The following is a 27,585-nucleotide window of genomic DNA, read 5'->3' as shown; positions in this document are numbered from 1 at the left end:
CATATGACTAATTCACGATGGAATATGTTATTTGTACATAATGCGGTGTCCATCCCCTTCACATGGAGGGCTATTTCAAATAATTTATTCGATATAGATCTCCCTTTATGTAAGGGGTATGGACATTGTAATGTACGTGTTGTATCATCGATTCACAATTAACACTTGTTTATGTCCCAATTTAAGGGAAAGAATGAATTTTAAATAGTGATTAATGGAAAATGTGTAGTTAAAAATTAAATTTTTTTTAAAATTTATGTGTAATATTATTTATTAAAAAATATGTGATTGAAAATAAGTTTAGAAAGAATACTTTTAGATGAACGGGGTTCAAACAAGCTCACTGGAAACGAACTAATTTGTAAATTCTTCACAGACGTAGGCAAGAAAAACCATTCCAGAAGAAAGAAAAAGTAAATGACGTATATATACTATGATACCAATTCCTCGTCCCATTAGCTTGAAATTTTATGAAGAAACTGAGTAAACTTAGGGATTAAGAGTCTAAATTAATTGATTCTCTTCAATACATACATAATCTTTGTGTAATTAACTACAATTATTTACGGAAAGATATAATTAATATGTGGGTCGAGCTGATTTGCGGTCTGGTTCTGTACCGATTATTTAAGCGCTACTTGTATGAAGATGATGCCCTCCTTGATCTCGATACCTCACATTCCAATGCCCTCTTCGCCGTCGCAAATAGGTATAATTTTTTCTTTTATTGTTTTGAACAAAAATAATCCTATTATCTGTTCTAATTTTTTATTTTTTGGCAGATTGGAACAGCTTTATTACGGGAGTAAGGCCTACGTTGGGCTTCAAATTCCTGACGCTGATTCGGGTTCTCGACAGAATATTGATATCGTTCTTGTTACTAAGGGGTATTTAGGTTTTTTTTTTTTTTTTTTTTTTTTTTTTTTTTTTCTTTTTTTTTTTTTTTTTTCAGTCATGCTTAAAGGTCTTAGCATCTACTGATATTAATATATAATTGCATTGTATCTACTGATTAATATAGAATTGCATTGTAAAATACAATAAACTTGTTTGTTTATTTATGTTTATTTTAAGAGGATTGGATAGAAAATCAGTAATGAGTTGTGCTGTGTTGTTTGGTTATACCGTCTGCAGAGAGGCACTGGTGATTTCGGTAATGAATGTATCGGGATTCATATCCATTGACAAGAATGGGAATTGGGTTTGCACTGGAGGACGTAGCAACAAAACTACGTGTCTTCCAGATCCTGTAAGTTCTCTTAATTTCCAGTCAATGAGTTTTTTTTAACTATAATAGCTTTTTGCCATATTTTATCATCTGATAAATTTGTGTCACTATTTGTGTTCAGTCTTAAAATGCCTATAAGATGAACACATTTCCCTTGCATAAACATGAAGTTTTATTTATTGCTGTGCAATGCTAAGTTTCGGCTATCTGGGATTTTATGGAGAAATTGTTCAAACCCTAATGGCAGTTAAAAGACTATGCTAAGGAGAAACAGAGATTTGGATTCATTGTGAACTGCGGACTTCTATAATCATACTTGTTTACTTTCACATATTGCTTCCGTTCCCACAGTCCTGCTTCACTTAGAGGCCGCCAATAGAGCCAACATGCTACTCATTACTTATTTTCCTCTGCATAAATACTATTTTGCTGTTGTTCTTTGCAAGTGTTAGGGCTTATGTAAGTGTTGTTCTGCTATTCAGACGGCTGAAACAAAACGGCTAGTTCCCATTCTTGAAGCATATCTTGAACAAAGGGGAGTTGTTGTTCCAGAAGGATATCTGTCTAGCAAAGTCATATGTCCCAATCCAAAATTTAGGTATGCATTGGAACAAATCGTTTTCATCTGCCTACTAATTTAAATCTAATATTGTTAAGTACTCATAAAAATGTTGAAGACTATACCTTTATTTTTTCACCATTTCCTTCTTAGCTTTAAGTCATATGATGAGGGCATTTATCATGGTATGAATTATAAGGTTTATATGTTTTAGGACTAGCTGTAACCTCATGTTTAATATTTAGACTATCATATCTATATAATCTTACCAGATTCAGTGCTATCATTGCCAATGAACCTTGTAATGCCAGCAACTTTTGCTTATTTCTTTTTGGGAATTTTAGAAAGCTTAAGAAGTTCAGAGTGATGAGGTAAAAATAAGCTACCGCAAACTTAATGGCATCAATTTACGTCTACTTGACAACTTTCAATAAATTTCTTTGAGTGTCATTTCCAATACTGATTTTGTAAATGTTGCGTTTTTTATCGCAAGTGTAAGATATCGAATAAGTAATATAATGGCCCTATGAGTTCGGATTGTTGATTTCACGAGGACTATTCTTTAACATTTAAATTAATTTTTTTCTAACTACTATTCGAAAAAGCAAATTAAGATTTGTGTGTTGTGATTTTTAATTTAAATACGTGAAAATATGTGGATGCACACATATTGGTCTAGAGATTAAATAATGAACAGATATTAGGGCAAAACAATTTTACATATTGATCACCTTTACATCTTAAATCAAGATTCATATCTAATGTAGTGTTTGGCTGAATTCTCCTATTGTATTCAATTTACCCATATCGAGTTCTCATTGAGCCTATTTAACTAATTCAATTTCATATATCTATGTGAATCAATTTTAGTTAAACGAAATCTTGGTTCTAGGAATTCACTTAAGACCGCAATAATCAGTATAAGTATCGCTACGTGTTATACCAATTTACCGGATTTTACTATATGGTCTAAACCATAAACTTACCTCTCGATTCGTAAAGAATTACAAAATCATCAAATTAGTGATCAATTAATTCAACGCATTAAACTCATAGTAAAATCAACACATGAATGAATAAAGAACAATAATCTTAAATAAAAAATGTAAAGAGTCCCAAGTAGATTACATTTTTCGCCCTAACAAGAATTTTAATTATTCATAATAGTGGAAGAATAACAAATGACAATAGTGGAGTCCACGGTTTTGAATCTAGATGTAGAGGAGTGGATGAATCTTGCACCAAGTTCTTCTTGCCGTCCCAAAGCTTAATTTCAAACCATTGAATTGTTGTTTTGATTCTCAAATTGTGTTTTATCTTCTCCATGTGTGGAAACTTGTATTTATAGTTGCCTTTTTGTTTGTCAAAAGTAGGGTTTTCATGGGCTTCAAAATGAGTTAAAAATTAGCACCCTAGTTTATGTATAGGCAGCATCGCAGCGCCCGGTCGGTGGCATCGTAGGCGCCCCTGTTCTGACTTTAGTTGCACCGTTGCGCCACAACTTTGCTCCCTCTCTTTCCGTAGTGCTTTGGTGCCACTCGTTCCACATCGTGCTTTGTCCCTTTTGTCCTTTTCATTCATCTTTTCTTTTCGATATGTGCCAATAGTTCTATTTGATGAGTTTTTCTGTGTCTTTCACCATCTCAACAATCCTATAAAATAATATTAATAAACACATTAAAAACGTTCAATACTCTCAAAATCTAGCTTAAGTTAAGTTAACATTAGCATAAACTTATGAGTAAAACATACTTGTCAAATATCCTAAAACTTAACAGTTTGCTAGTCCTTGAGTAAACACAAGAAAAAGGAAAATAACTAAGGACACAGATAATGATTCAGTCAAATGGCTCACCTTTTTGCTTAGCATTGAGAACATTATATCACATTCATGAACAGTTTCAAAATCGCAATGCAAGAGCTAACTTTTCACTTATTCAATGCAAAATAATTTTTTATGTGTAAATGATCAAGTGTAATGCTGTACATTTACAAGTTGGTTCACTTCCCAACCCTCAGTGGTCAATTATTTTATTTCTTCGCTCGTGAGATTCACATATTCCCAAACTTGTTTTCTTTTATTCTCTCACCATGGTGTAATTCTAAAGTTTAATTTTACTTATCAAGTTCTCACTTCTCACACCACTCTAATTTGGTTTAGTTCAACTGGTGACGTCAACAATTAATTCATGTGATGATTTTCCCTAATTATGAATGTCTCAATAATTTAATTTATACTAAGTGATTCAAACTTACTAGTTATCTAGGCCCCCAAGATTAGTTCTTTTGCGACTTGAATTTTTTTTAATTATGATCTTACCCCTTTTCCTCTTCTTGACCCCCTGTAGCAAGTGTTAGGTTTGTAACTCTTTAATTTTTGCATACTAAAGGGTATCAGGTTTCAAGAGACCTTTACGGACTTAATAACTCGAGTAAAAAGGTGCAAGCGTGATGTGTAGTTGAATAAGTGCAATGCTTTTTTCTATAAAGTGGAAGCGAAATTTACACGGGTTAGATCCTTAGCATTCGATCATCACCAAGTTTATACCAGAAAGTTAGAGACATTCCACACAATCTTTTTTACATGTACGGAATCACCACAGTCTTAAGTTATTCCTTTCACCGGTTAGAACGTCCTAAATTATTATGTATATGGTTGAAGGATGTTGTGAATCATGGGATAAGAGGTTAAGCACCTAACTTATCAATTTAGCCTACGCATATGAACCCCCAATTTCTTGTAAAGTGCTAAACTTAATAATCGTGCATAAAGATTTGTATCGCTTCACATGGATAGGTAAAACTCAACTCAAGCATATAAATCTTTCACAGTCCACAAACTAGCTCATGCTCTCAAATATATTCATCGTATCAGCTAGTTGTAGCTTAATTGATGTTGAGTTGACTTTAGCTAGTCCCAGTTTCTTGTAAACAAAATACGACATTAGATTGATGCTATCACCTGTGTCGCACAATGCATCAATTGAACAGGAATTACCAATTGAAATTGGTAAAGTAGAACTCCCTGGATCCTTCAACTTAGGAGGCAATTTGTTGTGCACTCTTGCACTGCTTTCCTCAGTTAATACCACAGTTTTAAACTCCGAAATCTTTCTTTTCTTTGTCAACATCTCTTTCAAAAGTTTTGCATAGCTTGGACATTGTAATATTGTATCAATGAACGGAATATTGATTTGAAACTTCTTGAAAACATCAAGAAAATTTTCGTAATTTATGTCTTGTTTTTTTTTTCTTGAGCCTTTGAGGAAAGGGAATGGGAGGCACGTAAGCTTTGACTAGAATTGGTACTTTGATAGCAGATGTTTCTTTACTTTCTTCATTTTCAATTGAGGATGGTGTAGATTTTTCTTCTATTAAAGCTTCATCTATCTCTTTTTGATCATCTTTTCCTTTTGGTCTTCTTATAGTAATCTTTGGTAATTATACTTCACCATTTGTAGTTATAACATGCTCTATCGACTTTGTTCGAAGTCTCTGTGGAAATGAGAGTGGAGGTGCATATGCTTCAACGTTTACGGGGTCCTAGGTAGATCATTTTCCACTATTATTGCTATCACTTGTTCCTTAAGATTTGTCATTTTATTGCTTGTTAATGATCCTTGTGGACGTTCTACGAGTTGTTGAGTTATTCGACCAATCTGTGTTTCGAACTTGATAAATACTTGCTGATTTTGAAAATTGATATCAATCTGTTGGAATACTTTCTCTTTTCTACACATATTGCTAAAACATCTCCCCCAAACTTGGTCTTCTCTCCTCTTGGAAATTATTCCTATATGTGTTGAAATTACGGGAATTATTTTGAATAAACTTGTCCTCTGAAGAAGCAAGCATCAAGCAATTTCTATAACGTGATTTCTCCTAAAATTCTCACATGCTAAATTGGCAGCATTGCATTTGCTTCACGTGTTTGTAATTTTACAAGTAACTCCACCTGCTTTGTCAAAACGAAAATCTGTGCATTGGTTGAAGCTGAGCTATCTAATTCATACATTTTCCTTGCTTTTGGTGGTACCATCCTTTTTGATGAGAACATTGAATAAGTAGTGGCAATTAACTCAAACAAATCCATGCATTGTTGCACTAATTTTCTTATGATTGATCCACCTGCGGAGGAATCCAGATTTTGACAGTGGTGAAAGTCCAGTGTAGAAATATTGCACTTGATTTCTGATGGTGATCCCATAATTTTGACACATTCTCGTCAGCTCCTTGAACCTGCTTCATGCCTTGTGATAGCTCACTCTTATCTCTGTTGTAAAGTTTGAATTTCCAATCTAATTTTTGCTTTCTTAGCCGATCGAAAGAATTTGTTGTAGAATTTTCCTGTTCAATTCCTCCCAAGTGGTGATGCTTCCATGAGGTTCGATATCTAGCCATTCCAATGCAACATCTCTCAGTATATATGAAAATAATTGACTCTTGATAGCACCTCATTAACCCTGGAATATGACAATTCTGACAATTCCTGAGAGATCTGGAGATGTGTGTTTGGATTCTCATGAGGTAGCTTGTAGAATTGTAGAGTATTGCTCATCAAGTTGATCCAATCTACCTTATCTTGAAATTGTTCATCCCAAAATCTGGATATATTATACTGAAACGTGTAGGTGCTGTTATGGCGTCAACAACATTGAAAATGGAAAATACCCCTTCATTTATTTCCCCCTCGCTCTTGCTGTTGTTCTCTCGCGGCCAGTTGTTCAATTGTCTGTATAGGAATAGGATTGTTTTGATTGTCAGTCATTTGATGATGCTAATTTTATTTGTGTTCCTTGCGTCTTTATCTGTATTAGGGAAGATTTGCCCAGGGTAATGAAAATAGCAAAATTTGGATAAAGATTTCACTCGGAAATAATGCTGGTCTACTATGAAATAGGAACATACTCACAAGACGAGTTTCAAATAGGAGTTACAAACTATTTCAGACTCTCTTTCAAAAAATAAACTCTATCTATCTCAGATCCTCACTTAGTGCTCCATTGTTTCTGGCATACACTCATTGAACATACATATCTAATGAACATATCCTAAGGCCTATTTATAGATTTTGTACGGCGGTTTATCATTTGACAAACACAACTTGAATTCCTCCTTAAGAAGTTGAAAAATCAAAGATGATCTGATCAACCAATAGGCTTTCTTTCCTTGCTTGACTTGGTACTTGTTTGAATTTTTTTCTTAGTGACGAAGAATAATTTGATAACTACAACTTATCCTGTAAGGAGGTTAAATTCAACTTTGCTTCCACCTCTATGATTTTCAACCTTATTTCTAAGAAGTAAAATCAAGACTTGTCTCCACTTCTAATAGTCTGAAGGTACGTTTTATTTCTGAATCAAACGGTTCAAGATCGTCGCCTTGAGTACGGAGTATACAACAAACGCATTTTTTTGGGTAAAGAAAATAAATTAAACAAATCAAATAACATTTAAAAATAAAATAAATTAAGACTAAAAGTAACTCCCCGACAACAGAGTCAAAAACTTGGCGTTTTTACTATCACAAGCGTACGATATCGAATAAGTAATATAATGGATCTATGAATCCAGATTGTTATTCCCACGAGGATTATACTTTAGCACTTAATTTAATTTTTTTAACTACTATTCGACAAAGCAAATTAAGATTTGTGTGTTGTGATTTTTAATATAAATATGTGAAAATATGTGGATGCATACAAAGATTGATTTAGAGATTAAATAATGAATAGATATTAGGGTAGAACAATTTCACTTATTGATCACCTTTACATCTTAAATCAAGATCTATTTCTAATGTATTGTTCAGTCGAATTCTCCTATTGTATTTAATTTACCTCTCTCGGATTCTCATTGAGCCTGTTTAGCTAATTCAATTCTATATCTCTATGTGAATCAATTTTAGTTAAACGAAATCTTGGTTCTAGGAGTTCACTTAAGATCGCAATAATCAGTATTGATATCTCTACATGTTATACCAATTTATCGGATTTTACTATATGATCTAAATTCTAAATTCACCTCTCAATTCGTAAAGGATTCACAAAGCCATTAAATTAGTGATCAATTAATTCAATGCATTAAACTCATAGTAAAATCAACACATGAATGAATAAAGAACAATAATCTTATATAAAAGATGTTAGGGTCTCAAATAGGTTACATTATTCGTCATAACAATAATTTTAGTAATTCATAATAGTGGAAGAAAAACAAATAATAATAGTGGAGCCCATCATCGGGTTTTGAATATAGATTTAGAGTGGATAAATCTTGCATCAAGTTCTTCTTCAGGCCCCAAAGCTTGATTTCAAACCCTTGAATTGTTGTTTTGATTCTCAAATTGTGTTTCCTCCTCTCAATGTGTGGAAATTTGTATTTATAGTTGCCTTCTCATTCGTCAAAAGTAGTTTTCATGGACTTCAAAATCTAGCTTACAGTCTAGTTCAAAATGGCATAAACTCAACAATCCTATAAAAGAACACTAATAAACACATTAAAAACATTCAATACTCTCAAAATCTAGCTTACAGTATAGTTGAAAATGGCATAAACTCGTGAGTAAAACACACTCGTCAGTGAACATGGTGGTGTAGAACTCTTACTCTCAAACCGCTTTGACCAAAAATATCTAGACCAGTAGTCAAGCTGATAAAGTTCATGAGAATGCCAGTAGTTTGATACTGTGTCGGACGTGAAGTGGCATGATTGAGCAGGCAAAATCATAAAAATATTGTTTAGTGGTATATCAGGAATCCACCAAGATCTTAGTCGTCGGATTATTACATTGAATTATGCTTTATGTTTTGGATTAAATCCAGTATGGAATAAGATGACTGCTTAATGTTTGAATCTAAAGTCTATTTCCCTACAAATCTTCAGTATAATTATTACAGTACATCAACTACTTTTGTCTATGTCAAGATTATAGTTAAAGGCTAAACTGTTTCTACTATTTATTTGTCCTGTAAAACTTCATTCTTGGTCACCTATTATTTCTTTTTTGTCTCTCTTTCTAACTCTGTTGCTCTTTCAGTACCATTCAATCAGTTTTTCCACCTGAGGTCATTACCTATGACCAGTGGACACAGTTAAAGCCCGAGCAAAAAAGTATGCTTTCTGGATGGATCAAAGGTGCATTTTGCAGTGCAAAGAAAGAAATGCAGGAATCATTAAATAAGAAGCTTTGTTCCTCCCTCAGCACAGCTCCAATGTGGGATAGGTCTGTTAAAGGTTTTATTTTTCATTGTTTGATTTATGAGGTACGTGTGACATTATGTTCCGATAAGTTTCCATGTAGATAGTGATAAGATTGACATAGTGTTGGTGTTTCACATAAATCTGGATGGTAGAGTACGAATAGGGGTTTAATTAGATAATAAGGAGTCTCTAAGGCAATGCTGCTTGATAGTCTTTTGGGAAGAATGTGTCTCTTGAGTTTTTAAATAAGTTATGACATAGAGGAAGAGAGAATGTAAAAGAATAGATTTAAGAGTATCTTGAATAGAGTAATTACTTCCTCCTCGGGATAACCCCAAGGAAACAGAAAATCCCCATTAATAAAAAGAGTGACTATTTATAAAAGAGAAGGCATGTAAATTGTCAACCTGTCTATAAGAAGCAAGTATGCAATTGGCTGTGATGCTCGGACTCTCTATTCCGGCCGGAGTACCCTTGTTGACACGATATGATAGGACATGGTTATGGGTATGAAATATGGGACAAACATAACACTTACGACCAGACATGATAGGGTGGAGAAAGGTGACGTTGCTAGATTTTTCCTACTCCCCCCCGGGCCCCCTCCTCTTTCTCATTGCTGCTCTTTGTAAATCTATTGCCGCCGTTGAGAGGTGAAGAAAGCCAACGGAGAAAAAGAAGACGAAGAAGAGGCCGGCGAAGAAGCACTATGCCTTCCCAAAGTTTAGCCGTTCTTCTTGGATGACCTTCTAGGTTAAGAACTATAGTTGGACTTTTATTAGGCTTCTAGGTTAATAACATTATTGGGCTTTATTTCTATGTGTATAAGCCTATAATTTATGACTTTGTTTGGCCCTTTTTTTATTTAATAAAATAATTATTAAAAAAATATGTTAAAAAAAGCTCTGAAAAGTTAATATTAATTTTTGAAAATATATATATTTATACAATAAATCTTTTTAACTCTAAATTTCTAGTTGATTTTAAGTGGACATATTTTATCTTTTAACAAATTCTCACTTAATTATTATTTAAATTTTTATATGTCAATATTTGAGGAAAAAAGTTGAAGTTTAAAAGACGTACCCACGAATTCGTGTCTGAAATTTGGACTTTTTTTAGCCATATAGGAGTATTCTATATTTTTAAAAATAAAAGATTCGATCTAAGATATGTATACTTGTTTCTGAGTTTGAACATCATAGGCAGTTGGGACTTGGGAAAGTTGACAAAGAAATAATACTTTTAGGCTTTATTAATGGGTCCAGTCTTAGGTTCCATAGTTGTATAATTCTACCTCTTGGGTTACCGTGCCTATTGACAAACACAAAAAATTAATATTTTCATTTGTATTGATATTATGTGTTACGAGTATGATCTACTATCATTTGCGTTGAAATTATGCCAATTTTCCTACAATGCAGGTTGGAGCTTAAAGGAAACAGGTTTGTCCTGGGAGAATTTATGGAGTTCAAAGGCAAACAAGATGATCTTCAGGCATTAATAAATATCAGGAGATCAAAAGTTAGCCGTCTGATTGTGCAGAAGATAAGCATGTTTGGTTTTGGTATCCTCGCTTACTATTGCTTATATTTTACATTTGAGTTTAGAAGACCTGCGTTTCCTCAGAACTTAGTATGTGAGTATAAATAATTTGCCTTTCGTGCTAAATAATTTGCATGGTTGGTGAGTATTGTCAGTAGAGATCCGTGAACAACATAATTAATGCTTGGGGTCTTAGAATTCGACATTTCTTCTCTCATTCAACATGGCCTTATGCTGCATTCTGTTCTATTATACACCGTGAAAATTTATGGACATGAAGGATACAAGACAAAATATGAACAACTCCATGATGCATGCTTGTGTTGTTACCACTTGACAGGAGTGCTACTTGAAATACTTTATATTTTTTAATTTGAGAAAGAATTTTGGTTGCATTTTAGTGATAGTTCTATAGATTCATCTGACAGAGCCTTTATCGTCCACCATATACAGCTCATACCAGGCTCCAAGTTTTGTACTCTCCCCGTGATTATCGCAATGAAGGGGCTTCTTCTTCTTCAGAGTGGAAAGAAGTGGCAGTAAGGTCAAGCACTGAGGTGGTATTTCATCCTCAGAATTGTACAAAAGTGCGAAAATATAAGCTGTCATCAATCATTTCCATGTCACTGAGCGCCTGAAAGTGAATAATGGTTATATATTAAACCGGGATTCATTTTCTCCTCTATTATACAGTTCCATCTTGTGATGTGTGTCACGTAATTATTCTGTGTATATATCCTCGAATATGTAAAATGTAAAGACTTGCGCATTGCTGGAGTTGTAGTGTCTGAGCTGTACCCTCCCATTTGCTAATACGGTTGTTTTCAGTTTCACGAGGATCAGACTCATGTCGACTTTGCTTCTACGTAGTATCTAAATGGCGACTTGATTGGGGAATTAAATGATGAAAATACATAATGTAAAGAAAATTATGATTTAATATATTTTTCTTATTTTATAATTGGTGACTTAATTCCAAATTATTTTAATTAATATAGTTGGAGATTAGGTCAAACTTCCAAAACCCACATGGATCAAGCGACCCAGGTTAAGTGTACTTGTGAGCCCTTGTTTGGTTTAGAATGTTTAGATATAAATTAGATATTTAATAGATTTTGGTAAAAGTTAATGAAATTATGATTGAAAAGTTGATAAAAGTGTGTGGGTTATATGAAATGTGTGATTAAAATTAAGAATCATTCTACGCTGATAGGGGACAAGGACTGAGGTGTCAGCCCCTCAGCCCATGTCACAATCCCCTGTTTGAGCAAAATAACTCTAAAATTAATTGTTGTTTTGATTTAAATGTTTATCTACTTTTTTAGCTAAACAAAATAGGGGTTAAATGTCAAGTCAAAGAATTAATTTGGAAGGATTTTCAACGATTTTAGTTGCCAATTCCTGAAACTGATTAACGTAAATATTTGTTTTAGGGGGGTCTCGAGTGAATCTAGAAATAAAATTAGATGGATATGCAATTTCTCATTTGAACGTGTACATGGAATCCATATTGATCGAAAGTGTTATATTTGCAATGGGCATCACGCGCAGATGAAGTGTAATTTGGTTAAGGCTAAGTTAATACGTGAAAGCTAATTAGTACTCTAATCAAGAGGGGATAAATATCGGCTATCGCTTTTAGGATATCATATGATATATGTGTTTTAAGACTCATTTTTCCAGATTTTTCTTCATTTTAGGATTTGAGTGTTTCGGTCCTTGTTTTGGTTTTCGTTCTCCAATTTGGTGTTCGAGTTTTCGTCTCCTACTATCAATTGAATTTCTAACATGAGTCCCCCGCTGTTACTGAGAATGAAAGGGTAGAGAGCTCAAACTATAGGTGAATACAAAAGTGCTGATTTTATCGCTTATGATAAAAATTTCAAAGCTTTGAATGTCATATTTGCTTTTATTGGTGCTAATCGATTCCACTTTATTTCAACTTGCGAGATTGCAAAATGTAGCACATATTGCAAGTTGCTTATGAGGAGAAAAATGCTCACATCTCAATTTGAAAATCTCAGAAATGCAGGATGATGAAAAGTTTGAAGATTTTTAGACAGTATTATGTGACATCTCAAACTCTTCATATACGGTTGGAAAAAAAAACAATCAAATGCCAAATTAGTAAGAAAGATTTTATGATCCTTACTGATAAGTGTAATTTCTACATCTATTCCAGCCGTCAAAAGTAAACATTTGAAAATCAAATTGATTAGACTGCTATTTAATTTAAGTAAATATCGATTTTTGTATAATATATTCAGGTTTGGATTTATTTATTTATTTTTTATTCAAAAGAAGTGAGAAATGACCAACGAAGAATGAAAAAGAAAGAATTCCAAAGTTTGGACTAAATTATAATTATATAAAATTATGATTCGAAACAATAAATGATGATTAAAGAAGATATTTATCAATTTGGTTGGATCTTAGAAGTGGATTACTAAAATTCCACGAAGAAAAGAAATGGAATCAGTGGAGCAGAATTCGAGACCAAGTTTTTGGGAAGTGCAGTGCAATTGCAATCGCGATCGCAAGTTGAAAATTTACAACAATAAGCTCCAAATATGTTGAACATTGCGATCGCACCCACAACTATGATGCAATCAAATGGAAAAATTCCTTGCAAAATTTTAGTTTCCTTATATGGTACAACTCCTTAATGGGAACCACTTCAAACATGAATTTGGACCTAATTTCAGCATCTATAAATTTAGAACATCATTGAAGTACCTCTCATTCTTGCAAATCAATGGAGGCCAATTGTCATTACATTAGGCGAAATCAAGAGGCAAGTACAAGAAGCTTATCATTTGAAGATTCAATCTTGATTTTTGGACAAAGAAGAGGAATGTGCAGCTGGATATCAACCAAGAAAATGTCCAAAGAGATTCAAGATTTCGTAACTTCTCCTCTTTTTCTTTACATATCTAAAATTTAAGTGATGTCTTACAAATCTAACATGAATTCTTATAAATTTATAATGTTGTGCCAGATTTTCAGTCGTTAAGATATAGATAAACCTTCTTATGAAGTTTTAATATAATCTTTAATGCTTTGATGCTCAATATGTGTTTATTATTCGATGATTGACATAAGGTTTTAATGCATTTGGGGTGATGTTTCAAAAATCTACCAGTTAAAAGAACTAATTGCCATGAAATACCGAACTTTCTTTTCTCCATCCACAACATGGCATCCTTCCCCATCACCACAATTCTCAACATATAGCCCGCTCAGCAGATAAAATACCGACAAACTATAAAATCATCTTTGTATTCACCCCTGAAGAATATGAAAGAAAACTAGCATCACCCAAAGCTATCAAAATACTATCCTCATAAGCCAAAATCACCAGAAGCCATAAACACCACCCTTAAAAATCCTCCTCAATAACCACCACGGATGATGAAAAAAAAATTCCATCTCTACCTTCTTGGAGAGGTTTGAAAATCAAAACCCTACGACTGAACGACATTTCAATCTTTACCTGTCTTCATAGCCAATGAAACTAGCTTTGAGTCCTATGAATCCTCCATTTCAAAAGAGAATTACCAAACTTTCCATATGGTTGATGAAGCAAGAAAAGATCCAAAAGTTGAATAACCATCTGGCGAAAGATATTCTTGAGAATATGATCATTAGGAACTACCTGATGCGGATGGAGATCAACCAATCACAAATAATTACTATTCTCAAAATGGTAATTTATCTATGAAATTTACTCCTGATGACATCTTTCTCAATGGAGATCAAGGCTACGAGAAATGATGTCATGGGGCACGACTAAATTAAAAAACCCAATATGACTCACAACTCAGTCATGAAGGGAATTTTGGCTAGGCTCACTGGTCTTATGGAAGAATGGTTCATATCTTTAGGAGATTACAGGCAACGACAGTGGACAAGTGCTCAGTCACTTGATGCCTTTTTTGATGATTTGCACTGAAAATTTGCAAAAAGCAAACATCCAAAAGAAAAGGTCCGTGGAGAATTCTTTAAATTGAAGTGTTGCTCATATGAGCCTAAAGATTTGGAAAGTGACTTCAAAGAAATCATGAAAAGATACTACGTTCTTGATGAAATGGATGATGACAATCTTATCTCTTCCACAATTTTTTGGTCCGGAAACCCACATGATGATGGACTTAAAAGTTCAATCAATGTCCTAGACATTTATCGGAGAAATTCATATCTGGGTATTGAAAACTCTGACGAAGCTCAGTAATCAAAGAGTGTTCTTCAAAGATTTCAATATAAAAGGAAAGAAATTCAGTAAGGCATGTGACCAATCAAACCTGAAAATCAAATGCAGACATAATGAAATGTGACTATTCAAGACCCATAAGATTCAGAAGCAAAAAATTCAAATTCTACAAAGAAAGGAAAGAATTTCCAAAGTTTTAATTTTATAAGAGACGATTTTCAGGAAGAAATTTTTAGCAAGAAAGGGAAACAGATGTTTTATTTGTGGAAAGGAGGCCACTTTGCAAAAAACTACATTAATAAAAGAAATGATAAAATTCTCCATCAAATCCTTTCAACAACTCAAGTTGATTTTGATGAAGGGGATTTGGAATCTTTATTCTCAGAACAAAAAGACTAGAGTGTCATGATGTTGGAATTAATAGCAATGACAGTAGTAGTGACAATATACATGAATGTTTTGGAATGTAGGTCAAAAGCCTTGGCAATCCCAATGAATGAATTAAAACTTTTTCCGGACAAATATGAAAGGCCCATTACATTTGCAAAATTGTTCGACATTGAAACAGCATCTTCAATGCTTAATCCAACCATACTCCCAGAAACCATGTGGAAAAACCACCAAAAAACCTTTCAAGCAGTTAACAATGAGTACTTCACTATAGACCTCATTAGGAAACTTGTGAAAATTTAGTTCTTCCCAAAACTATATTTCCCGTAAAGTATTAGGCTTATCATTATTTGGCAAAGATCTTGTTATTAGTTTTGATGTTGTCAAACAATTATGGAGAAAAGAGTTAGACCTCTCTCCAATGGTCTCAAATTTAAATCCTCCTTGCAATGAACCAATCACATATTTTACTCTTACAATTTCCACCATAACAAAAATTCTCATAAGAGATTGTTGTGCAAAATCTTATACAGTGTTCTTCATCAAATGTGAGATACCCCTTCGGAGAAACCCAGAATTCTTCATAACCTTACACTTTAAAAAGAATAAGGATGCTAATCCAACAAAAGCAAGTCACAAGAGAACGAGTCATGAACACTTGGAGCTTTTTACGAAATAACTAGCTCAATAACAATCTGAAGAACTTATTGAACTAACTACTTTCCAATGGGCATTGTCAAGCATTCTATGTCAACAAGAGAAGTGAAAAAGTCAGGAAAAGGTTAAGATTAGTCATTGATTATAAACTATTATACCACTTCTTTGTAGATGATAAGTTTCCTCTTCCTGATAATAAGATCACGTTTGCAAACTTGGCAAAATCAAAGATATTTTCTACGTTTGATTTGAAAGTGAGATTTTCAAAACCTAGAATTAAACGAGGAGAAAGGCTTATCATAGCATTTTGTATACTAAATCAACATTTTCAGTGGCCAGTAATGCCTCTCGGTCTTAAAATGGCACCATCCTTATTTTAGAAGCAATTGTGAAAATCTTTAAACCACTTCTCAAAAAAGCATTAATCTTTATTGATGACATTCTTTTGTTCTTCGAAACTGAATATAAATTACACTCCAAAAATTTACAAATATTTTCACAAAATATGGTATCATGTTGTTGCCAAAAAAAAAAAAAAAAAAAAAAAAAAATTATCATTGCAAAAACAGAATTTGATTTCCTCATAATGTACATCAAGAATGGCAAGTATACTCTTCAACTACACATTGCCCAAGAACTTCTCAAGTTTCCTGGTGAAAATTTGACTAGACAACAAGTCCAATAGTTTATTGGGATTGTGAATTATAAGATTAACTTCTTTAAGCAACTAGCCCCCATTATAAGACATCTACAAGACATGTTGAAGAACAATAATCTACAGTGGTCATACAAACAGACTCAGGTTATTAAGAAGATCAAAAACAGAATCAATAATCTTTTAGAATTACAAGTCCTTACTGAGGGAAGGAGAATTTTACAGACAGATGCAAATAATATATACGCAGTAATTCTAGAACAAAAGGATGGTGAAAGGAGAATTTATGGTACAAAAAGTGCTATGTTCAAGGAATCTGAAAAATATTACGACTCTAAATTCAAAGAAATCCTTGCAGTGAAAAGAGAAACTGAGAAATTCCAACGGTCATAAATTTCTAGTTGAAATGGACATTATGGCATTTCCTCAAATGTGAACTTCATAAAGAAACAAATTCCAAACTCACAGCTCTTGGAATGGGTAGAATGATTTTTCAATTTTAACTTTGAAGTCAAACATATCAAAGGCAAATCTAATATCTTAGTCGATTTATTCTCCAGAACAATACCTCGCATTCAATTACAGATTGCTATCATCCGATGCTCAATCCGCCCTCAACTATATCCTCACAAAATCCTCCAATCTAAAATTTATCTCTTGAACTTCAAAACCTGATGAGGAACAGGACAATCCATTCAAGATCAAAAGTGTAATGATCCAATCTCTGCGTCGAAGCCGTTCACTTTCAATTAGTACCAGGACTCAACTTAAATCTCTCTTAAGGAAAGGTCATGTGTTCGAATCCTGGGAATATGATAGAAATCTGTAAGGGAATAAGATGGACTCAAGCTTTCCTATAGTGGACAGTGCATAAAGCTTCGACACAAAGCCTGGGTTGTTACAAAAGAACTCATGCTGAAATACCAATACATGGTTGTCAGACAATATGTCAGAATTCAACCAAACAATATCTTTAAAAATTTAGAACATTCCGGAAGAAAAATGACAGAATTCAACCAAATAATACATTCAAAAATTTTGCCTAACCATGGAAAATATTGGCAATGAACTATGTTCCTCCTAATGATTATCACCTTGACAACTTTTGAAATCAATTGTATCCACGAAGGCCAACATAAAGCTTAGGTCACACATCCAAATACTCAGAAAACGCCCTTGAGCTACAACAACTCAGAGAAAGGTTATGAAAAGTGTTGAATGAAAACATCCTTACTAGTATATTCTACACTGGAAGAGACAATCCACAGTTAAGGAGGAAAAAATCAAAAGGAAAAGAAAATGTATCATATGAAGGTTCAAGTTGATGCTAATGCGAGCTAGCAACATCCCAGCTTCAAAATCCTCAAGATCCCTGGTCTTACCTTTTTGACCCTTATAATCCAGAAAATTTTGAAAAATTAGAACATTGGCTACAAGAAGAAAATAACAAGATGAAAAATATGCAAGCTGGACTATCGTTAGATTCTGAAAACTCAGATGAACTAGCAATGACCACAAAATCTTGGTATCTCGTGAGTCGTGAATCACAAAAATCATCCAACTAGCATAATAAAAGTATTTTATCATTTTGTGTGAGTTTTCAATTGTATTGTTAAATAATTGATAAAGTATTTTTTTCTTTATCAAAAGTTTATACAATAGATTCCATCCCTATCAAAAGTGGCCTCTTAATCAAAAAGCTGTTTGTTTGTTTGTATAATCATTGTACTCAAATCATGATGCTTTTCAAATTCTATATTATTGTGTTGTTTGTCTGAAGATTGAAGGAGTCTCATCCTCTATATAAGGAGCTATCTTCCTTCATTGTAGATCATCAAAAAATAAAAATAAAATCATCAGTTACACAAAAGCATGAGTTTCTAAGATTCCTCTATTTTCCACTGGTATCTGAAATTCTAATATTAGACTTGAATAAGTCATGTTATCTGCTTGAGCAGACACACAAGTATGCTATGTTGTTGCCTCTTCTGAAGATCCTTGTCATCAGAAATTGTACTACAAACCATGACGATCGCCAGGAAGATTTATGATCCTAAGAGAGGTCCTAGTTTGATGCTTAGCCATTTGTCTGTGAGCTAGAATACATGGATCACATTATACATCCTGATTTTTGATAATATCTCTAGTAAGTCATCCTGCATCCAAACATACTAATCACCTACATAGGATAAAAATCATTTTATAAAATTATAAGTTATATTTTATCAATGCTCATGTCACAACTAAATAAATTGAACCAAACCGAACTGAACTGAGGGATTCTTCTTAAATTAAATACCCAAAAGAAAATTGAAATAGAGAACCGATGGGTTTGGTTCGGTTCTAGATCAAGAATCGAAGAATCGAATAAGCATAGAATTTCCCTAATTTTTATAGTTAATTTATTTTAAATAAGCCAAATTATTATTTTTTAAATAAATTTTTTAACTAGTTAATTTAGTTCAAACCAAAAAAAAAAAAAATGATTTTCCTATTTCTAATTTTCAGTTCAAAGCCAACTTAATCAAATTGATCTAAATTTTACACAAATATGTTACTCTACTGTAGTGCTGTTTCTACCGTTATGAAGAAATTGAATTGAAGCTCGACAACGCTTCTCTTAATTATGTTAAACTCGCTATCTTTCTCTTCCTGTAATTTTAATAATCAAATCTATCAAGAACTCAGTAAAAAGAGATGCAAAAGACACATACAATTAAACTACGTTATATTGTAAGAGCTAAGATTGAACATATCATTAGTTGGATTAATGTAACTTTGTAAATATTAAAAAATGTAATTATAATACGGAACCTGGGAATCGAACCGAACCAAATTGATCTGAACCGAATGGATCCTTACCCGAACGGTTTCATAATTAAATTTGGATTCGACGATTCTAGTTATTAAATACCTGAAAATTTTGGATTTTGTTCGATTCTTGTTAGAATTGAATCCAACCGGACTATGTTCAGCTCTACTAAGAGAGGTCCTAGTTTGATGCCTTAGATTAGCCATTTGTCTATGAGCTAGAATACATGGATCACATTATACATCCTGATTTTCGATAATATCTCTCGTGAGTCATCCTGCATCCAAACATACTAATCACTTACATAGGTTAAAAATCATTTTATAAAATTATAAGTTATATTTTACCAATGCTCATGTCACAACTAAATAATTGAACACTTTTCGAATCCCAATTTTCTGTCACTGAATATATACTTCCTCATAGAGGTCTATCCAGTTCACACTGACCCAACCGCCAAAGGTTTCTTAATACTAAAATTTTGACTTTCCAACCTATTTAACGATGAGAGGCTGGAATGTGAAATTTAATAGGATAATTGCATTTTAATTGCAATATTTTGCTCATTTATGTTGTCAATTTTTTCATCACATTCTTATCATCGACCTTCTATTATTTGCATGTCTGGTCTTTGTCAAAAATCTGTTAGAAGTGCATAAAAGACATTTTTGCCTCGTAATTTTAAATAATAAAAAATTATAAACGTAAAAGCATGACAAAATATTTTCACCTCAGTTTAATGCATGTTAGCGCAATGTTTGGACAAAAATAGTCGTCAAATACAAGATGTGTTAATTTTAAATGCATGTTAAAAATTAAAAAGCGATAAAAATATTGGAAACATAATGTCAAAATGAGAAATTAGGAAAAACTCATTGCAATTAAAATGTGGTGCAATTAATAAAAATTGTGGTGTGAATATATCTACTCAAGTAAAAATTAGGGGAATTTTAAATTATTTTACGATTTTCCTGTCAAATTCTAATTCACGTGAAAGTCAGAGTTGATATTGTTGTTTCCCATTATGTACGGACTTAGCCCCTATTTTATTTGGTTAAAAATCAGATTTATATACATATAAACTTGATGAAATGTATGTTTGAAAAGTTGTAAAATTCATAAATTTTGTGTTTAAAAATGTGTTTGAGGAAAAACAACCTTTAAAAATGGGGCCAAACAAGGGTTTAATTTTACAATGTTAAATAGGTTTGGAAGCCATATAGACCTAGATGTTACGAAAGGGTCGAGTAGTTTGTTAGCTCTTCTACTCGTTGGGGCTCGATCCATAGGCAGCTCAGACTCATTTTGCGACAAGCCCTAGTCAAATGGAGGGCTTGGTAGGTGGCCACTCACCTATGACAAAACATACTCACCTATGACAAAACATTCTCAATTTCACAATGAATTTGTCGGTGCCAACGACGTCTCCATTACCCACGATTTACCATAGATTATTTAATTAGAATCAAGAGTCAATTGATTCATGATTTACATATATAGTGGTGTTATATCGTTTTACTACGGATTTATGGGAAGACATTAATAAAACAGGTTATATAGTCATAACTGCACTCCATAGACCTACATTAGGTTATGCAAAAAAATATAACTGCTTTTAAGATAATTGAGTTTTCTCTAAATGCTAACAGTATCTTTAACTACCTTATACAAATTATTAAAGAATATCGCTATGAAAGTAAATTTGTTCTTTTACGTTTGACAATAATAGTATTAATAAGCCTGTTATAGATAAATTTTGTAGGGTTCATAATCTTGATTTTGGTGATTTTTTGTTTCATATTCACTGTGTATATCACATTTTTAATTTAATTTTGCAAAATGGTACAAAATATATAAAAGAATAAATGAAGAGAATTATGGATGCACTAATATATCACCAAATAGAAAATAAGCATTCGAGAAATATTGTGTATAATTTGGATAAAATTCCAAAAAGTTGTAACTGCCGAGGGTATAGATAAAACTCCATTTACTTATTATTAAAATTAAATGAATGATTTGAACATTTACTGAATTTTATAACTTTAGGAATCAGACATCGGACGCAAGTCCAACTGGAATGCCTGTTGAATTACTTAACTATTTTAATCATCACATGTTTAGGAGCGTAGAGCTTGTTAATGTAATACAATTTGATTTACTTGATTTTTGATGAAAGAACGAATGAAAATATCCAATTGTTTATGCGATTGCAAAAGATCTAATAACATCTCCGGTTACCACTATAATTTTGGAGTCTACTTTTAGTGCAAGTAAATGAACTCTATTCGAGGTCAGAAGTAAACTCAAAAAAGACATTTTGGAAGAATTAATATGCTTAAAGGATTGGCAATATGCTTATTTTTGAATCCAAAATAATTAAGTTTACCAAAATTGTGTATAGTCCGGTAAATAATATTTGATTTCATCGTATAATTTAACTTTGTTATTTTCTTAACAACAAGTTATTCATGTATAATTTTAACTCTACGTATTCAAAAATTTAGTAGTCGGCCACAATTTTGGATAAAAGAAGGAGGGTTTCCAAAATAAAATTTTTAAAAAAAATTCAAATATGAATTCAATTTATTATTTATACAATCTACTACAACTTTATACATTTTATATCAATACAATTCAATTATTCAAATATCATATTAAATCTCTGCATTCAATTTAACGAAAAATAAAGATTGTTGCATCAATTAAAGCAAGCCTCCAAAAATGAGGAATCCGATTCCTCAATTTCTAGGTAACGTCAATGAAGTGTGCTACCAAACACAAGTGTGTTCGGTTCATGTGTTTGACAGATGCTTCATTGGCGATGAGAACTTGAGAAAATGTCGGAATTGATTCTTTATTTTTGGATGCTTGACTTGGAAAAAAAAAATTGTATACGTAATAAGTTATTCGTGTACAATTTTAATTTCTAGTAAAAGGAGGGAAGGGGGGGGGGGGTTAAAATACATTAAAAAAAATGTTAAGCTAGTGAGCCAAGCTCAGATTGGACCACTAGCCATGAGCTCGAATCCGCTTCTCTATTTGATGAATAGAGCTTGTGAGTAATGGGGTCGAGTTGCTATTGATACATGGACCACTTTATATTGCTCCTGTTTAGTGGAAATTAAAATTAAATTTTTAGTAGATTTTGATAAAAGTTGATGAAATGTGTGATTAAAAATTAAGGAGTTGTTTGAGCCCTATTTTTCTCAAAAAATGCATTTTGAAATGGTGTTATAATGGAGAATGTGGGGTTAAAAAATAAAGAAAAATTTTCAATTTGTAATGTCAAATTATTATTGAAGAATGTATTTTGATGGAAAAAAAAACTCCAACAAGAATTTTTACTTTGACTTGAATTACAAACAAAGCATTACCCAAAAGTTGACTGTGATAAAACGCCACAACAGATAAGGTGGGGAATCCATCTCTAAGGTTTCTTGGGAAATGAATTTCCAGCCGGCGCTCCTTAAACATGCCGCGTCTGTATTTTTCTTCCTAAATCCTGATTTAAACCCTATCTCAGGAATTTTTGTATCCAGATATCTCTAGCTTCCTCAAATTTCTATCTATCAATGGCCGAACAAAATGTAACAAGGTATCGCATAGGCTACGCATTGGAACCAAAGAAAGTGCAGAGTTTCATTCAATCCTCGCTTATTATTCACGCTAAGAACCGAGGCATTGATCTGGTTCCAATCGATCTCAGCAAACCCTTAATCGATCAAGGTCCATTCCATTGCATCATCCACAAATTGTACGGCCCAGAGTGGAGAGAACAATTGGAAGAATTCTCTTCCCGAAACCCCGATGTTATCATCGTCGATCCTCTTGACTTCATCGACCGGCTTCACAATCGGATTTCCATGCTCCAAGTTGTAAACGAGCTAAAGATCTGTCAACAAACTGAAATTTTGTTCGGGATTCCGAAGCAAGTTTTTGTTGAAAATCCTGCATCCTTTTATGAATGCATTGAAACAGAGGGGCTGGAGTTTCCTGTAATCGCGAAGCCGTTGGTTGCGAATGGGAGCGCCAATTCTCATCAAATGGCCCTAGTTTTTAATAAGGAGGGTTTGAAAGGGTTAAATCCCCCAATTATACTTCAGGAGTTTGTGAACCATGGAGGAGTGATTTACAAAGTTTATGTGGCTGGAGAGCATGTGAAATTTGTGAAACGGAAGTCCTTGCCTGATATTTCGGAGGAGACACTGGGTACTTCGGAGAATTTGTTGTCATTCTCGCAGATATCGAATCTGACAGCTCAAGATCAGAGTGATGAGAGAGTTGCTAGGCTGATTGAGGAGGCTAAGATGCCACCACTGAGTTTTTTGACTGAAGTAGCTAATGGGTTGAAGAGCGCTTTAAAATTACACCTTTTTAACTTTGATGTTATAAGGGACAGTAGGGTTGGCAATCGATATCTTGTGATTGATATTAATTACTTCCCAGGGTATGCAAAGCTGTCCTCATATGAGACTATTTTGACAGATTTCTTTCTTGATATTGTGCAAAGGAAGCAGAGGGTGAACTCGGATGACGATTTATCAGCATAGGTGTTTTGGAGGCAAAGTGAAACCTTTTCCTTGTTGTAGTGATGATAAAAAATGACATTGCTTTTGGATTCATCTCAGTGTATGACGGGCTTAAAGCATTTGAAGTATATAATCGATGATTGATGCTACGAGTCTTGAACGATCTGCTTCTTGTACGTTTAACTGTTTCCAAATTTCTACTTCTACTCGAATAAATCACACGTAAGAATATGTTTAATTCTACTCGAGAGAGATTGTTAAACAATTTAGAAATATTAATTTTCATAATTGAATCATGTTGTCAAATTTATAAATTTCAGGTTAAAGGGGATTAATATAAGGGAATTTGAAATCCTAGTATGCATTTCATCATCATATTTTTATAAAACTAGAATTTATTTATAATCCTACATTTATTTTAATTTAAGTTAGGTTTTGCATTTATAATTAGATTATTTAATTTATAAGAAAAATCACAATTTTCAATTGTTTCGGGTAAGGCTAAGTAAATTCGAATTTGAGCTAGTACAATCTCTGTGGAAATGATACTTGAACTCAAAAATTCATTTTACTACTTTTTAAAGAACTGTACAATTACTGTGTTTTGATCGAACAATAATTCATGAACAAGTTCGATCTAATTTTCGTGTGTTCTTATGCAGGTTATGAATATTACGTAGCAATACATATATAAAGTCCTCATCCACGCACACTTGTTGAAAATTATTCTCACCCCATTATGTCTCTACTTTCATAAAATTGATTATTCGAGACGATCGACACAGAGATGGCTTATGGTGATAAAGATTTCAATAATAAAATTATTATTTTGTCAAACTATTATTTTTTCATTTGATTTTAAATATTTTAAGATATTTTTCATTTCAAGTTAATTTATTAAACTCATTACATTATTTGAATTTTGACAAGTGCTTTAATAATTTATATTTAATACTCTTTGAATTAATTTTAATTTATGATCTAGTGGCATTCAAATCGTTAAGGATTCGAGTCATTGCATAGCCACCTGGTGAACATTTAAAGGCTCAACCTAATCTTCCAAAATAAATTATATTTATTCATTTACGATGTCTAAAACGGCCTTTATTTTTTTTAGTTTCAAATAAAAAGCAGAATATGTGATATATCAAACTAAGCTAGCCCCGAGTTTTAAGCAGTTCTGCTTTGATAACTCCTCGGCACAAACTTCTGACTGATTTCCACCAGCCATCATATGTAAAACATAAGGCCTAAAACTTGCATAACTTTGACAATTCTGTGTGCAAATCATAATATTAAAACCCTGATAATCTGTTGTCCAGAAAATAGAGCCCCACTGTGGTAGTCCAGCCTTTAATCATATGATATCGCTGATATTAGCAACGTTTCATCAGGATAGACAAAAATACCAGCAAGAGTTGAGACTATTTTACCATTCCAACTTTCATGTTATATATATATATATATATATATATAACATGAAAGTTGGAATGGTAAAATAGTCTCAACTCTTGCTGGTATTTTTGTCTATCCTGATGAAACTTTGCTAATATCAGCGATATCATATGATTAAAGGCTGGACTACCACAGTGGGGCTCTATTTTCTGGACAACAGATTATCAGGGTTTTAATATTATGATTTGCACACAGAATTGTCAAAGTTATGCAAGTTTTAGGCCTTATGTTTTACATATGATGGCTGGTGGAAATCAGTCAGAAGTTTGTGCCGAGGAGTTATCAAAGCAGAACTGCTTAAAACTCGGGGCTAGCTTAGTTTGATATATCACATATTCTGCTTTTTATTTGAAACTAAAAAAAATAAAGGCCGTTTTAGACATCGTAAATGAATAAATATAATTTATTTTGGAAGATTAGGTTGAGCCTTTAAATGTTCACCAGGTGGCTATGCAATGACTCGAATCCTTAACGATTTGAATGCCACTAGATCATAAATTAAAATTAATTCAAAGAGTATTAAATATAAATTATTAAAGCACTTGTCAAAATTCAAATAATGTAATGAGTTTAATAAATTAACTTGAAATGAAAAATATCTTAAAATATTTAAAATCAAATGAAAAAATAATAGTTTGACAAAATAATAATTTTATTATTGAAATCTTTATCACCATAAGCCATCTCTGTGTCGATCGTCTCGAATAATCAATTTTATGAAAGTAGAGACATAATGGGGTGAGAATAATTTTCAACAAGTGTGCGTGGATGAGGACTTTATATATGTATTGCTACGTAATATTCATAACCTGCATAAGAACACACGAAAATTAGATCGAACTTGTTCATGAATTATTGTTCGATCAAAACACAGTAATTGTACAGTTCTTTAAAAAGTAGTAAAATGAATTTTTGAGTTCAAGTATCATTTCCACAGAGATTGTACTAGCTCAAATTCGAATTTACTTAGCCTTACCCGAAACAATTGAAAATTGTGATTTTTCTTATAAATTAAATAATCTAATTATAAATGCAAAACCTAACTTAAATTAAAATAAATGTAGGATTATAAATAAATTCTAGTTTTATAAAAATATGATGATGAAATGCATACTAGGATTTCAAATTCCCTTATATTAATCCCCTTTAACCTGAAATTTATAAATTTGACAACATGATTCAATTATGAAAATTAATATTTCTAAATTGTTTAACAATCTCTCTCGAGTAGAATTAAACATATTCTTACGTGTGATTCGACTATATTTTTATGATGAATGTGAACATATAAAACGCATTAAAAATTTATGAAAACTTAAAGATCACGTAAAACATAGTTGTATATTTCTATCTTTTAATGGACTCTACGACGATTGATACTATGTTTAGCTTATTTTTCATCTTTCGAGGATAAAACAAGACACAATATTCATATAATTGGTTACAAGTAATTGTAGAGAAATATAAATTCGTGTCAATTATTCAAAATTAAAAACGTGCGTTGAATGTAAAAAATAAATAAAACAAGTAATTATTTAGCCTAGAATAATGTTGGAATTAAACAAATAAAAGTAAAATGACATCACAAAAAATCGACAGAACGTGAGTAATATCCAAATTTCTTGTACAAATTATTGATGAATTACTGCACAGAAATCTGAAGTTATTTCTTCAGCTCCCCTCGTCTGCCCTTGTTTCGCGCGTGTTAATTCGTTAACAATTGAAGAGGATCAGACGATTGTGTAAGGGACGAAACCTCTTGAGACAAATTCCCAAAAAGGGGTGTTTTTTTTATTGGCGATGAACTTTACAATTGGAAACGGAAAACAACGTGCCTCCAAGGGGCGCAAGCACACGAGTTACAGAAAAGGAAATGTTTAAGTCTAAAAGCTAAAGGAATGAAAATTACATATTCTCTGTTCGAGAGTTTTGGATTCGGTCCTTTGCTTCTAAGTTCTTTCTCCCTTTTATACTTCATAGGCGATCCCTTTGTGATTAATTGCTCTAAAAAACTGCTTGATCGCCCTATAACTACCCACTTTCTTTGTAGTGTCCATTTGTCATGAAACTGTCCTTTTAACTGCTGCCATTATCTTGCATCGTTCAACCGTTTTCGATTGAACCCCTTAAGTCGTGGAACGTGATAAAAGTTACTTTAGCAACTGCCTCAATAACTGTATCATAATGCGTTATGTTTGTTGATACCTTGGGCGACTTGAAGATTTGGGCGAGACTCTGGACGACCGTATGTCACTCTATTCGTTCAGACTCTGAGCGACTTGCAAACTTAGACGATGGCGTTACCGCACTATTGGGCCCCTTATTTGGGCATTCACCTTG

At 32.8% G+C, this 27,585-nt stretch overlaps 2 protein-coding genes across 3 annotated transcripts; both read left to right on the top strand.

Moving 5' to 3' along the window:
- Positions 1-330: 330 nt before the first annotated feature.
- Positions 331-11,399, top strand: LOC111396017. 2 transcript variants are annotated; one of them, XM_023022270.1, is made up of 7 exons: positions 331-709; positions 783-887; positions 1,135-1,249; positions 1,711-1,826; positions 8,826-9,011; positions 10,414-10,556; positions 10,988-11,399. In XM_023022270.1, the coding sequence occupies exons 1-7, from the start codon at positions 585-587 to the stop codon at positions 11,170-11,172; spliced, it is 975 nt and encodes a 324-aa protein (XP_022878038.1). In that variant the 5' UTR covers positions 331-584; the 3' UTR covers positions 11,173-11,399. The 2 variants fall into 2 exon arrangements, with proteins under 2 accessions (XP_022878038.1, XP_022878033.1); XM_023022265.1 differs by having other exon boundaries at positions 10,414-10,628.
- An 11,261-nt stretch (positions 11,400-22,660) lies between these two features.
- Positions 22,661-23,953, top strand: LOC111396007 (inositol-tetrakisphosphate 1-kinase 1-like). The gene has a single exon (XM_023022259.1). The coding sequence runs from the start codon at positions 22,834-22,836 to the stop codon at positions 23,809-23,811; it is 978 nt and encodes a 325-aa protein (XP_022878027.1). The 5' UTR covers positions 22,661-22,833; the 3' UTR covers positions 23,812-23,953.
- The last annotated feature ends 3,632 nt before the right edge of the window (positions 23,954-27,585 follow it).

This window comes from Olea europaea, chromosome 1, assembly GCF_002742605.1.
Source record: "Olea europaea var. sylvestris chromosome 1, O_europaea_v1, whole genome shotgun sequence".
Taxonomy (NCBI): Eukaryota; Viridiplantae; Streptophyta; class Magnoliopsida; order Lamiales; family Oleaceae; genus Olea; species Olea europaea.
The sequence above is the reverse complement of the archived record's forward strand: the minus strand, read 5'-3'. Positions and strand labels throughout refer to the sequence as shown.